Source organism: Melanerpes formicivorus, unplaced genomic scaffold (genome assembly GCF_026170545.1).
Source record: "Melanerpes formicivorus ecotype bairdi unplaced genomic scaffold, bMelFor1.0.p_v2 SCAF_3, whole genome shotgun sequence".
Classification (NCBI taxonomy): domain Eukaryota; kingdom Metazoa; phylum Chordata; class Aves; order Piciformes; family Picidae; genus Melanerpes; species Melanerpes formicivorus.
In genome coordinates, this window is record NW_027142355.1 from 23,157,976 (window position 1) to 23,170,385 (window position 12,410).

The 12,410-nt window shown below is 43.5% G+C and overlaps 1 protein-coding gene across 3 annotated transcripts in view; it reads left to right on the forward strand.

Moving 5' to 3' along the window:
* The window catches only part of SFMBT2 (Scm like with four mbt domains 2), a 128,033-nt gene that overhangs the window by 89,100 nt on the left and 26,523 nt on the right, over positions 1–12,410 (forward strand). For all 3 annotated transcript variants that reach the window (XM_068168823.1, XM_068168838.1, XM_068168831.1), the window contains 4 exons: positions 7,478–7,591; positions 8,922–8,964; positions 10,212–10,282; positions 11,448–11,587. In XM_068168823.1, coding sequence (XP_068024924.1) covers positions 7,478–7,591; positions 8,922–8,964; positions 10,212–10,282; positions 11,448–11,587 — 368 coding nt within the window. The remainder of the gene's footprint in view (positions 1–7,477; positions 7,592–8,921; positions 8,965–10,211; positions 10,283–11,447; positions 11,588–12,410) is intronic.

Consider the following 12,410-nt stretch of genomic DNA (forward strand, 5'->3'; position numbering starts at 1 on the left):
CTGCTGCTTGCTGTGCCCATTGCATGCTCATACACCTCTTGTTATATGTATAAGAGCATACAACTCTTTCGTTTGTATAACTTCCTTGTTATCTAAGAGAACTTCTGCAAGCAGCACTCTATAATACAATAGAGAAACCAGATAGCTGAACCTATAGAATGGGGGCATATCCAAACATAGCTGGGGCATACACAAATCACAGGTGTGTTACAAGGTTAATTACATGTGCTACATGTTTACCTGGACCATCTGGACCCTAGAAAATGTCCAGGTTTGCACATTCACATGTGCTTAGTCCATTATCTGGGTGAGGGCTTGTTTTGAGGCTGCCCCTTCAGGACATCATCCAATGGAGAACACCACCATTGTGTAAGCAGTGCTAGGAGAGTGCTGAAAGACTAGCAGAGCATAACACAGAGTATCAAAACTTCCATTTCGGTCTTTCTTAAAATGAGGCACAGGTGAGCTCATTTTTCATGTGGTTTTCCTTTTTGGGACTTCCTTTCTCAATTCTTCTGGGCGAGGACTTCTTAAGTAAGTGTGATTTAGAACAACACAGGGATACTTAATATTATTGCTTTAAAACCAGTGTTATTTGTACAGTCACCAAGAGCAGAAAGCTATGCTCATTGAAGTTATTGTAGCATGTATCATTGTGACAACATAGTTAATTTTTACCCATCAAGATAACACACTGTTGTTTGATGCTATTGGCTTCATCTATAATGAATAGAAGAGCTTCAGTTTCCCTTTGAAATCAATAGTAATTGGGTCAACTGCATCAACTGCAAATGTAATACACTGCTTTGCTTTCTTCTGGAGAGCCATGAAAATACAAAAGACACATCTAGTGGCCCATAGCCCTGTTCTGTTCACCACCAACCTCTGTAAGATCTGTGCTCTTGCTTCTTGATGAATGCATAAGGCAGTTTGTCTCTTCTGTGATTAGCTCTGGTGTACAGAGCAGGTGCAACATTGCATCTTTGCTTTTGGTAGAACTGTGAGCAATGCTGAATTCTGTTGGGTGTTGTTCTTTGTGTTTTGTTTTGGTTTTTGTTGTTTGTTTTGTTCTGTTTCTTTCCACCTGAGACAACTTGTTGCTTTCTGACTTGATGTAGCTAAAGATCATCTTCACCCTGTTGTGGACAGGGAGCAAATATTTTTAAGACAGCTGGAGTCAATGCATGTTTGACATTTGGTTCCCACTAAGGCTGTTGTCAATTTTACAGCCATTTGGTCAAGGAAACTGTCCCATTATGGCAACTTCCCTTCTTCAATGGCCATGTCCCTTCACTTTAATATGCAGATTTTATGGGGTTTAGGAGTCCTTCTTTTTCGTTTTCCCCTAGGCTGTAATACTGTCAAAGGGATTCAGTGTTCACCAAACTCTTACCCATTATAGGAAGTGCTTTTTCGTAGGTCTTTAAATCTACTATTCCTCCAAAACCTCAGACAGAGGCAGGGAGAGGGCTACACACTCCCACCCTCCTCCCTTCCCTCAACCCTTTCTTCTCCCCTTTATTCCTTTAATTTCTTAAAGGATATTTTAAAAACTTACAATAAAAAACCCTGTGCGCATCTCCCTATGTTTTGAGTTCCGACATAAATGTGCTTTACACTTGCTTTATATCTCAATGCCAGGAATAGAATGATCTGTAGTAAAAAGAGAAGATGCAAAAGACTGCAAAAAAACCCACAAAAAGCCAAGAAATCCTTGCTGCTGTTGAACTACATGACTACAGTATGCACAGTGTTACACTAAAACGAGGCATTAAAAACAGCGCAAAACCCTGCTTGCAGAGTTGTAAAATAAATGTGGCTTGAACTGTGGCATGGTTTTTTGACTCCATTAATACACTATTGTTTCTAACTGATTATTTATATTCTGCTAGCAGCAAGACTCCCCAACTACCATGGGAGCCCATTGCTGAAGACCTGGGGTTGCACCGTTTATCATGGGCACGTCTGAAGCTTTCATTGTTGCCCTCCCAGTTTGGCTGTCTCGATGGCCCAAACTGCAGCCATAAAACAGGATGCAGTAGTTAAGCAGTGTCGAGTTAGACATGAGGGAACATTGCTTAATAAATCACACTTTGTACAGTAGCAAAACTCTGTAAACTTCAGGGCGAGCATTTAATGAGCAGCAGTATAGTTCCCCTGCGGTGGAGAAGAAGCATAGGGCTGATCCAATGCTGTGCACATCCCATCACTTTCTGCTACTTTATTACTCATCATCTGCATTGTTAATTTTTAGTGGTTCATTTTAGATTTTAAAGCTGAAGCTTTCTGGTGTGAATTTATGCAAGCAATAATGTACACTCTCTGCACATCTTAGGAATGTGAGGAAAACCCTTTTGTTAATCACTTTTCCAGGGAGGTTTTTCACAATTTTCCCTTTGAGAGCATTCTAGAGCCGATGCTCTATTCTGCTCATCCAATAAGCTTTATATCAGCAGATGGCAGTTTTCCTCACACTGTTTCAAATCTCCCTGTTCTTTTTCTTTCAGCCCCAAAAATGTTTATAGACTCATAGAATGATAGCGGTTGCAAGGGACTTCCAGAGATCATTGAATCTAATCCCCCTGCCAAAGCACATTCATGTAGGGCAGGTCACATAGGAATGCATCCAGATGAGTCTTAAAAGTGTCCAGAGGAGGAGACTCCCCAACCTCTCCAGACAGCCTGTTCCAGTGCTCTGCCACCCTTACAGTAAAGAAATTTTCCCTCATGTTGAGGCGGAGCTTCCTGTGTTCCAGGTCACATAGAATCATAGAATCAGTCAGGATTGGAAGGGACCATAAGGATCATGAAGTTCCAATCCCCCTGCCATGGGCAGGGACACCTCACACTAGGTCAGGCTGGCCAGAGCCCCATCCAGCCTGCTCTTAAACACCTCCAGGGATGGGGCCTCAACCACCTCCCTTGAAAACCCATTTCAGGGCTTCACCACTCTCATGGTGAAGAACTTCCTCCTCACGTCAAGTTTGAATCTCCCCACCTCCAGCTTCATTTCATTCCCCCTAGTCCTATCACTACCTGATCTCCTAAGAGATCCCTTCCCAGCATTCTTGTAGGCCCCCTTCAGATACTGGAAGGCCACAATTAGGTCACCTTGGAGCCTTCTTTTCTCCAGACTGAACAGTCCCAACTCCTTCAGTCTGTCCTCATAGGAGAGGTGCTCCAGCCCTCTGATCATCCTCATGGCCCTTCTCTGGACACGTTCCAGCATGTCCATATCCCTCTTGTAATAGGGGCTCCAGAACTGGATGCAGAACTCCAGGTGGGGTCTCACCAGCGCTGAGTAGAGGGGGAGAATCACCTCCCTTGACCTGCTGGCCACACTTCTCCTGATGCAGCCCAGGATCTGATTGGCTTTGTGGGCTGCAAGTGCACATTGAGAGCTCATGTTGAGCTTCTCGTCCAACAGCACCCCCAAGTCCCTCTCCTCCGGGCTGCTTTCCAGCCAGTCACTGCCTAGCCTGTATTGGTGCCTTGGATTGACTCAACCCAGAAGCAGGACCATGCACTTGCTCTTATTGAACCTCATGAGTTTGGCTTGTGCCCACCTCTCCAGCCTGTCAAGGTCCCTCTGGATAGCCTCCATTCCCTCCAGTGTGTCTGCTGCACCTACCTTATCAGACAAGTGCTCTAGATCCTTAATCAACTTCAGATGTTATACGATGGTCAGGATCCTGAAACATCTCTTCTATGAGTATAGGATGAACAGGTTGGGATAGTTCAGCCTTGAGAAGAGAAGGCTCCAGAGAGACTTTATCACAGCCTTTCAGTACATAAAAGGGGCCTGTAAGCAAAATAGGCATAGACTTTTTAGCATCATGATGGTTTTAAACTAAAAGAGGGTAGATTTAGACTAGGTAGAAGGGAAAATTATTTTATGGTGAGGGTGGTGAAACACTGACCCAGGCTGTTCAGAGAGGAGTTAGAAGCCCCATCCCTGGAAACCTTCAGCTTAGGCTAAACAAGGCTCTGAGCAGCGTGAACTAGTTGAAGATGGGATGTTGAACTAGGTGACCTTTAAAGATCCCTTCCAACCTACACATTCTATGAATCTACAATTCTTTTCCATTTAACCTCTGAAGTCTCATGAACATTTCTTAGTCTGACAAGATGGCAACATAAAACGCAGCAAATGAAACTAATGAGTCTCAAACAAGCTGTTTTCCACTTACATGAGCGAGGGCCAAACGAAGCAGTAAGATGTCCAAAGTAGAAGATAGGAATATCAATTTCCAGAGAGAAGAATTGCACCTCAGAGGACAGAGTAGCTGTGAATATATCTTCCAAGAGGAATAGCAGTGTTGGAGAACTGATATTATGGTGCTTCCTTGCTCATCAGAGTGGCTGCAGCTGCAAAATGTTTATGTCACATCTATTGGTGTTTGCAAGTAGGGAAGTACATTTCATCTGTTTATTTGGTCAGAATAACGCTGTAGAACAGTTACAGTAACGGATTTTCCCTGTCCTGCTGAAATTTCAGTGGGGACTGTGTTGAGCTCTTGCTTATTTAGGGTTTGATCTGTGACTTGTCCAGTTCATGCATGTCTTGCTGCTGACTTCAGCAGTTCAGCAAAAACATCAGGCCCTTGGCTGGATTTGTGGTGTTAGGTGAAAACATTTTGACCACTGGAGAGTGCAGCTTTCATCAGGTTCAAATTGAGCAGTGACCTCTTGATATTTTCTCATGGAAGGACAGGGCCCAGGGAAATACTGTGAGGACCTCCATGAATCTATGCAGACATGATGATTTCATTTTTGTAATGATTTCCTCCAGCAGTGTGAACACCTATTTTCCTGGGTTTTCATTCATAGAGCCCCACACTCTCAAAGTGCAGCAAGTTTATTATAGGAGACAAGATTGATCCAAATGCTGCATCTCAGCCCCAGTGCCATTCCCATCACAAAGTTCAATTACTGTTTCAATTACACTGCAAGCCCTTGATGAGCATTCATTAGTGGGAAGTTCTCTGTAGTCATCTATCTGTGAACAGTCAAATGGTGCTGCATTAAGCAGGAGGCAAAGATGCTGTAACAGATGTAAAGGTGTGGATACTGCAAGGGAAGCTGCTGCTCCTTTGGTCTCTTTTATTAGGAGATCATCTTGTGCTGATGCTAGAGCTATGGGTCCTAGGGTGGAAATGGCAGAAGGGGGTGAAGTTTCTGGCCAGGTTGGCCCAGAGCAGATGGATTTGGAGTAATTAAATGATGTCTTGACTCATGACTCAGAATTGTTTTCATATGAACTCATAGCCAGCAGCAGTATTTCTGTTTGCTATAATGGGCTTTGAGTGTGATCCACATAGGAGAGTTTCTTCTAAAGGAGCCATAATAACCAAAGTGGAAGAGATTGCCTTAAGAAAAGATTTTCATTGGGAGTTTTGGAGTCATTGTTGTTCCAGAGATCTTAGCACCTCTCTCCCACTTGGGGTTTTTATACTGCCTAATAAGGCTGTATTGTTCAACAAAGACAAGTGTAAGGTCTTGCACCTGGAAAAACAATCCAGGAATAAAGCAAAGGTGGCTAGAATCTACCTGGCTTAAGGGTAGCTCTGTATAAGGGGTCTAGGTGGACAGTAGGCTCAGTGTGAGTGAATAGTCTCCTGTTGCAGCAAAGAAAGCCAACAGGATGCTCAGTTCCATCAACAAAGGCATCACTGACAGAGACAAAGAAGTCATTATCCCACTTTACTCAATGCCTATCAGGACACACCTGGAATACCAAGTTCAGTTTTTGACCCCACTATACAAAAGAAATGTGGACAGGCCAGAGAGAGTCCAGACAAGGGCCACAAAGATGATCCAAGGACTGGGATACTGCCGTATTAGGAAAGGCTAAGAACTAGACTTATCACAGTATAACCAAGGTTGGAAGAGACCTTGAGGATCATTGAGTCCAACCTATCAACACAGACCTCATGACTAGACCATGGCACCAAGTGCCACGTCCAATCTTCTCTTGAACACCTCCAGGGACGGTGACTCCACCACCTCCCTGGGCAGCCTGTTCCAATGATGAACGACTTGCTCGGTGAAGAACTTTCTCCTCACCTCAAGTCTAAACCTCCCCTGGCGCAGCTTGAGACTATGTCCCCCTGCAAATGGGGGTAATGTTTCCCCTTTTCCAGTCTGTGGGGACTGCCCCAGACTGCCATGACTTTTGGAATAGAATAGAGAGGGGGTTAGCAACCTCATCTGCCATATGAAGTAATATAATATAGTATAAGCTAAACTGAACTAATATAATGTAAAGTAACATAAAGTACTATAATATGGATAACAGAACAGAATCAATAAGGATGGAAAAGACCTCAGAGATCATCAAGTCCAACCTATCACCCAACACCTCCTGACAACTAAACCATGGGTTCAAGTGCCATGTCCAATCCCCTCTTGAACACCTTCAGTGTTGGTGACTCCACCACCTCCCTGGGCAGCACATTCCAATGGCCAATCTCTCTTTCTGGGAAGAATTTCATCCTCACCTCCAGCCTAAACCTCCCCTGGCACAGCTTGAGACTTACTGAGCTTGGAGAAAAGAAGTCTCAGGGAAGACCACCTCACCATGTTCCAATATTAAAAGTGTGGCTACAAGGAAAAGGGAGACTCCATTTTTGTGAGGAGTCACATAGAAAAGACAAAGAATAATGGATACAAGTTACTCCTGGGGAGATTCTGATTAGATACAAGAGGAAAGTTTTTTCACAAGGATGGCAAGCAATTGGAGTAATCTCCCCAGGGAAGTGGTAGATTCCCCAATATTGGACACTTTTAAAATTCAGCTGGAGAGAATGCTGGGCAATCCTGTCTAGACTATGGTTTTCCCAAGCAAGGTTGAAAAAGATGATCCTTAAGATCCCTTCCAACCTGTTATTCTATGATTTTATGATTCCCTTATTGAGTGTTCTGGTTATGCAGTAGCGAGGATCCCTAGAAGAATTCACAGCACCTCTAGACAGAAGAGGGCCATATCCCAACTTTAAAAACAGTGACTCAAGGGCAGAACTAGATGGCAAAGCTTCAGGAGGACGTTGTGGCATAAAGGCTTATCAAATCAGCTACTATCCTGTTACAGCCCATGTTCACTCTAACCTGTAAGAGTTGGCTTTCTGTTAACTTGCTTGTGTGACTCTACAAAAAAACAAAAGGGTCGATCAGGCTGTCTTGTTTAGGGAAAGTCATGCATGTTTAACCATACTGGCTTTTGGCTGCTTCACTGCTCACCCTTAGTGTGCTCTTAATGGGGATTTTATTTGGAATAACATTGCACAGTAAATGCAACAGCCTTATCATTGCTGTCTGTGCAAAATTGAAGATGAAATGATGCCTGATTTTTATGCAGGGAAACAGATTTATTTTTGCGTGTTCCATCATTTTCTTCCCTTGGATCATGATGAATGCTTGAATGACTCTGAGCTTGGTATTCCCATGTCTAAATTACATTATAAATTTGTGTTTATAGGTTTGCAGATGCCTTCTCCAGAGTACATAGTTGATGTAGAGTCTATGGACATTTTCCCTGTTGGCTGGTGTGAGGCGAATGCTTATAACCTAACTCCACCACACAAAGCTGTTTGTAAGTACATGGAAACATCAAGCAGCACAGACACTACATCAACAGATTTATCAGGGAGTTTATCTTTTGACTGTAATTCAGTTATTGATACTACCAACCTAACTAGCTGACTGGTAACCAGGCTGTCAGTGTACTGTAATAAATAGTAGTAAGTCTGATCAGTGACCAAACTCTGCAGCATTGGCATTATGCAATTTGTACTTTTCTGTGTGATCAGTTCCTTTAAAACTTGGATTGTTTGTGCTGGAAAAGGCTGTTGCGTGGTTAGGAATTGCACAGCGTGGGTTGTGGATTTGCTGTGGGATCATTAGAGTGATATCAGCTTTTGTTTCCTGAGCAAAGTTCTCAGGCACCCACCTGAGTGAATTATGGACACTGGACCTCAGACTGGGGAAAAAACCTAAACAACAATATAAAATGTAGGGTAGAGTGGACACAAACAGGCTGTTCAGGTACTCCCACTGAAACTAGGGGCTGCTTGTCAAAACCAGGCGCTGCTTATCGAAACCTGGAGCTGCATGTCTCCTGTGATGGAGTTTCTGCCCCTTCCTGCGGTGTCTATCCCATTATTTCACTGCTCTGACTGGCTCAGAGATTTCCATAGTGTTTAATTTAAATCTTTCCCAGCACAATTAAACCTGTAGTGTTTTCTCCTGTCTCTACTGCATATGAAGACCAATTGTTTTCCTTCCCATTTGCATTCAAAGGCCATTCATGAGTATTTGGTGGCTGGGTGTTGGTCTCCTGTTCTTAGCAGAAACTATCTAACCCCATCTCAAGCCAGCAGATTAAAAATTAACCTCTCTGCTTATATCAATTAACATCTGAAAGGCAAATTTTAAAATGTGTCATCCCTTTTGAAGAGTTAAATATGCTTAAGTTAAAAATCAGCAGCCAGGGCCTAATTTGGGAGAGTACTGCTATGGCAACATTATGCAGCTTTATCGCAATTTATAGCTAGGGATAAATTATGCTGGAGGTAATCATGCTTGTAAAATGTAATCTTATCCATATGTGTTGCTGTGTGGAGAAAAATATTTGTGATTTTATTTTAATTCTTTTTTATACTGATCCCATAAAATACGATATTAGCATTCCAGAGGAAAGATTAAATGTATTATTACATCTTTAAAGTAGGTTTTAATGATGTAGTGACTTACTTAAAAAACACCAGGAAAAGATGACGGTGGTAATTAAACACCATTTCATTGTGTGAGGAGTCATTTTATACTCAGCATATTTATACCACGTTTTTATGTGTTATGGGCATATTTTATAAGACAGAAGAGTAAACCACTATTTTATTTTCTTCCTTGCTTCATTTTTACAGTGCGAAGGAAGAGAAGGATTGCAGTGGTGCAACCAGAAAAACAGTAAGTTTCTGTTGTTTGAGAGGATTGTTTAAGGTGTTGTTTAAGGTGCTGCCCAGCAGAAAAGCACCTGAGAATGCTGGTTGACAGACAGCTGAACACACACCAGCAGTGTGCTCAAGTGGCCGAGGCTTACAGCATCTTGGTTTGTATTAGGAATAGCGTGGCCAGCAGGAGTAGGGAAGAGATTGTGCATCTGTACCCAGCACTGGTGAGGGCACACCAGAAGTACTGTGTTCAGCTTACTATAAGAAAGACATTGAGGTGCTGGAACACCAGAGAAGGGCAACAAAGCTGGCAAAGGACCTGGAGAACAGGCTGAGGGAATTGTTTTTGTTTAGTTTGTAGAAGAGGAGGCTGAGGGGTGACCTCCTTGCTCTCTACAACTAACTGAAAGGAGGATGTAGTGAGGTGGGGGTTGGTCTCTTCTCCTAAGTAACTAGTGATAGGTGAGAGGCAATGAGCTTAAGTTGCACCTAGGGAGGTTTAGTTTGGGTATTAGGAAATAATTCTTTACTGAAAGAGTGGTCAAGCATTGGAACAGGCTGCCCAGGCAGGTGGTGGATTCACAGTCTGGGGAAGTGTTCAGGAAATGTGTAGACATGGCACTTTGGGATATGGTTTAGTGGTCATGGTGGTGTTAATGATCTTAGAGGTCTTTTTCAACCTGAGTGATTGTATTATTCCATGATACTTTTAGTGAGATGAGTCAGGTCTTCCAGGAGAAATGATACACAGCACCTGAATGACTTAGTAACTACTGTCCAGATACTGCAGGAGAGTTGCCAAGGCAGGGGTGGGGTGTGTCCTTTAAATTTAAAATGTTTGTGAACATATAAGAGTCTTCACAGTAGAAACATTTTACTAGCCGGGACAGTGTAGCCAGTGTCTGATGGTCAGTAAGGGATGCTTATGAAAGACAGACATGTACCAGGAGGGCATTTTCCTACCTAATCCTTGAAGTTTCTATAAGCTAGAGTTTAACGACTTGAATGTGAATATCTGCATCCTGAAGGGCTAAGGCTCACAAACTAGAGTGTATTTTTTGAGGAGGAGTGAATCTGGCTCCTCTTTCTTCGATATACTTGCCCAGGACTCCAAAAAACTGTGTGGAAGTGAGACTGCGTTTCATGTATCTCCATTCCTTGGTCCAGGCAGGTGTTGGCTTATCTCTTGGTACAGCCTGAAGGCTGGTTCTGCCCCTCTGCCCGGTCTGGCATTATTAAATACACTGAGTTTCTGTTTAACAGGTTACCATCCACAGTGCCTGTTGAGAAAATACCTCATGACCTCTGCCCAGTTCCTCAGCCAGATACAACAGGTAAGGCTGCTCAGCACCAGCAGAGTTTTTATTTCAAGGACCTGTGGCACGTATGGATGAATGTGACCCTAAAAAGGGAGCGAGTGTGTCATATGGGTGGGGAGCTGGGACCACATCTGTGAGGTGATGCAAATGCAACAATAGTGTGGGGAGTCTCTGATGTTCACCATGTGAGGATCTGGTCCTCTGCATGTCTTGCTGAGATTATCAGAGTTCCCCTGTAGATTACACATTCCAGCTGAGGACGGTAGGGCTGTGTTAATGAAGCCTTTGTGGAGATGGATGCAACTTTTTAATTGTCATCAATGAAATTGCTTGCACCAGGACTTAATGAGTCCCTCTGCTGGCATTGGGACTGTGTGTCATGACTGCTACTTCTGCTAAAAGCAAAGTTTTCTTCCCTTTAGCAGTGGCAGGAGGGTCTGAGAGTGCAATATTCATCCAGTTAATTGCATAGACACAGCAGGAAAGGCAGAACTTAATTCACTTTATTTCAGCAGGCTGCAAGACACACATTGACATCTGAGCCAGCATCCCAGGGCTCCATTGCAATCAAATGGGGAGAAAAGGGCTGTTGGGGGGTATGATAACCAAAAAGTGGATAACCACTTGGATGGCACATTAACCACATCTAGAAGTAGCCACTTCTCTTCATGGGCTATAAAGAAGTCCAGAGTAATTTGCCTAGGCAAAGACAGTAGCTCTGTAGACCCATGTTGGGTCAGGGGAATGGCACCACAGTGCCCAGGGTTGGACAGTGGCTGAAAAGGAGTTTGTGGAGCTCTCCACCTCAATTTTCTCCCTGAGCTGATTCTGTGTCTGTGAGAGGCAGATAATACATTCCCTTTCTGGCAAGTTGCAACTGAGTTGCTCATGTCCATCTGTGATGTGAATTATGAAAGAGCCTTGGGTCACATTATGAATGAAATCCTTTCCCAGTTCTCCTTTTGGTAGAATATGCAGCCAAATCAGCTGCTCTTAAAAGCACTTGCTTTTCCCTGTGTCAGACAGATTAAAATAGAAAAGCCTTCTTTACCTTCTACCTGAAGGAAGACTTATGTCTCCTTTACTTTTCTCTTCTTCTCCTACATCTAAGAGGAAGAAGGGCCCTTGATTTACTGTACTAAAGTGCTACAAGCACATCAATACTACTTTCTCCTTGCAGGCACCATCAATGGGAGATACTGCTGCCCCCAGCTCTACATCAACCACCGCTGCTTCTCAGGTCCATATTTAAACAAAGGCAGAATAGCAGAGCTACCTCAGTCTGTCGGGCCTGGCAAGTGCGTGCTGGTCCTCAAAGAGGTACGGCTCAAGCTATCTTTTGGGGGGATTTCAGGGGAAAGCATGGGCCATGGGCTGCCAGGCCCAGAATTTGAAAACAATGCACCTAAAATGCACCTGGAACTCTGTAATGGTTTCCCTAAGTCAAAGCTGGAAGCTGGGAAGACAGGGCAGGTATATACATTGTGGGTCTTGATGGGAGAGGGGACATTTTTGAAACATGGGCAGTCCTGTTGGTTTGGAGCAAGTTTCATCTAATGGTGAAGAGGATTTATGTTCTGACTGGAATTATCCCCAAGGAGGACTTATGTGCCATCTACATATTTCTCAGCACCTACACTGCTGTTGAGCCAGCAGGTTCAGTGTGGGTAGCACCTTTGTATAAGTGGCCATGGTCTGATGAGGCCTCAACCATCAAGATCTGAAGTGACTAGAACAGAAAGCTGAGAAAGGAGAGTATGTGATGTGCTGAGTGGAAGTTGTGGTGTGCCCAGCTGTCACTGAATGCGAATGGGTTAATCTCATGCAGCAGGCATGGCAGAGCACCGTCATCTGTTCACTTTATCCTGAATTAGTCAGAGCTTGCTTAGGGCCAAATCCACTGTTGAGTGCTTGCTGCTGACCTCAGACAAAAGCTAGCTTGTCTGAAAAAATTCATAAATATTTTCCACAAAGATGACTGTCCATATACAGATGAAAGGCAAAGTGACGAACAGAGGACAGAGATAGTACTATTGGATAAACTATCACCAATACCTTATACACCATTTCAGTTTGATCTTCCAGATTTCTGGTGTGTACCTAGGTAAAAGCCGCTTGATGTGGATGCAGGGACATATCTGAG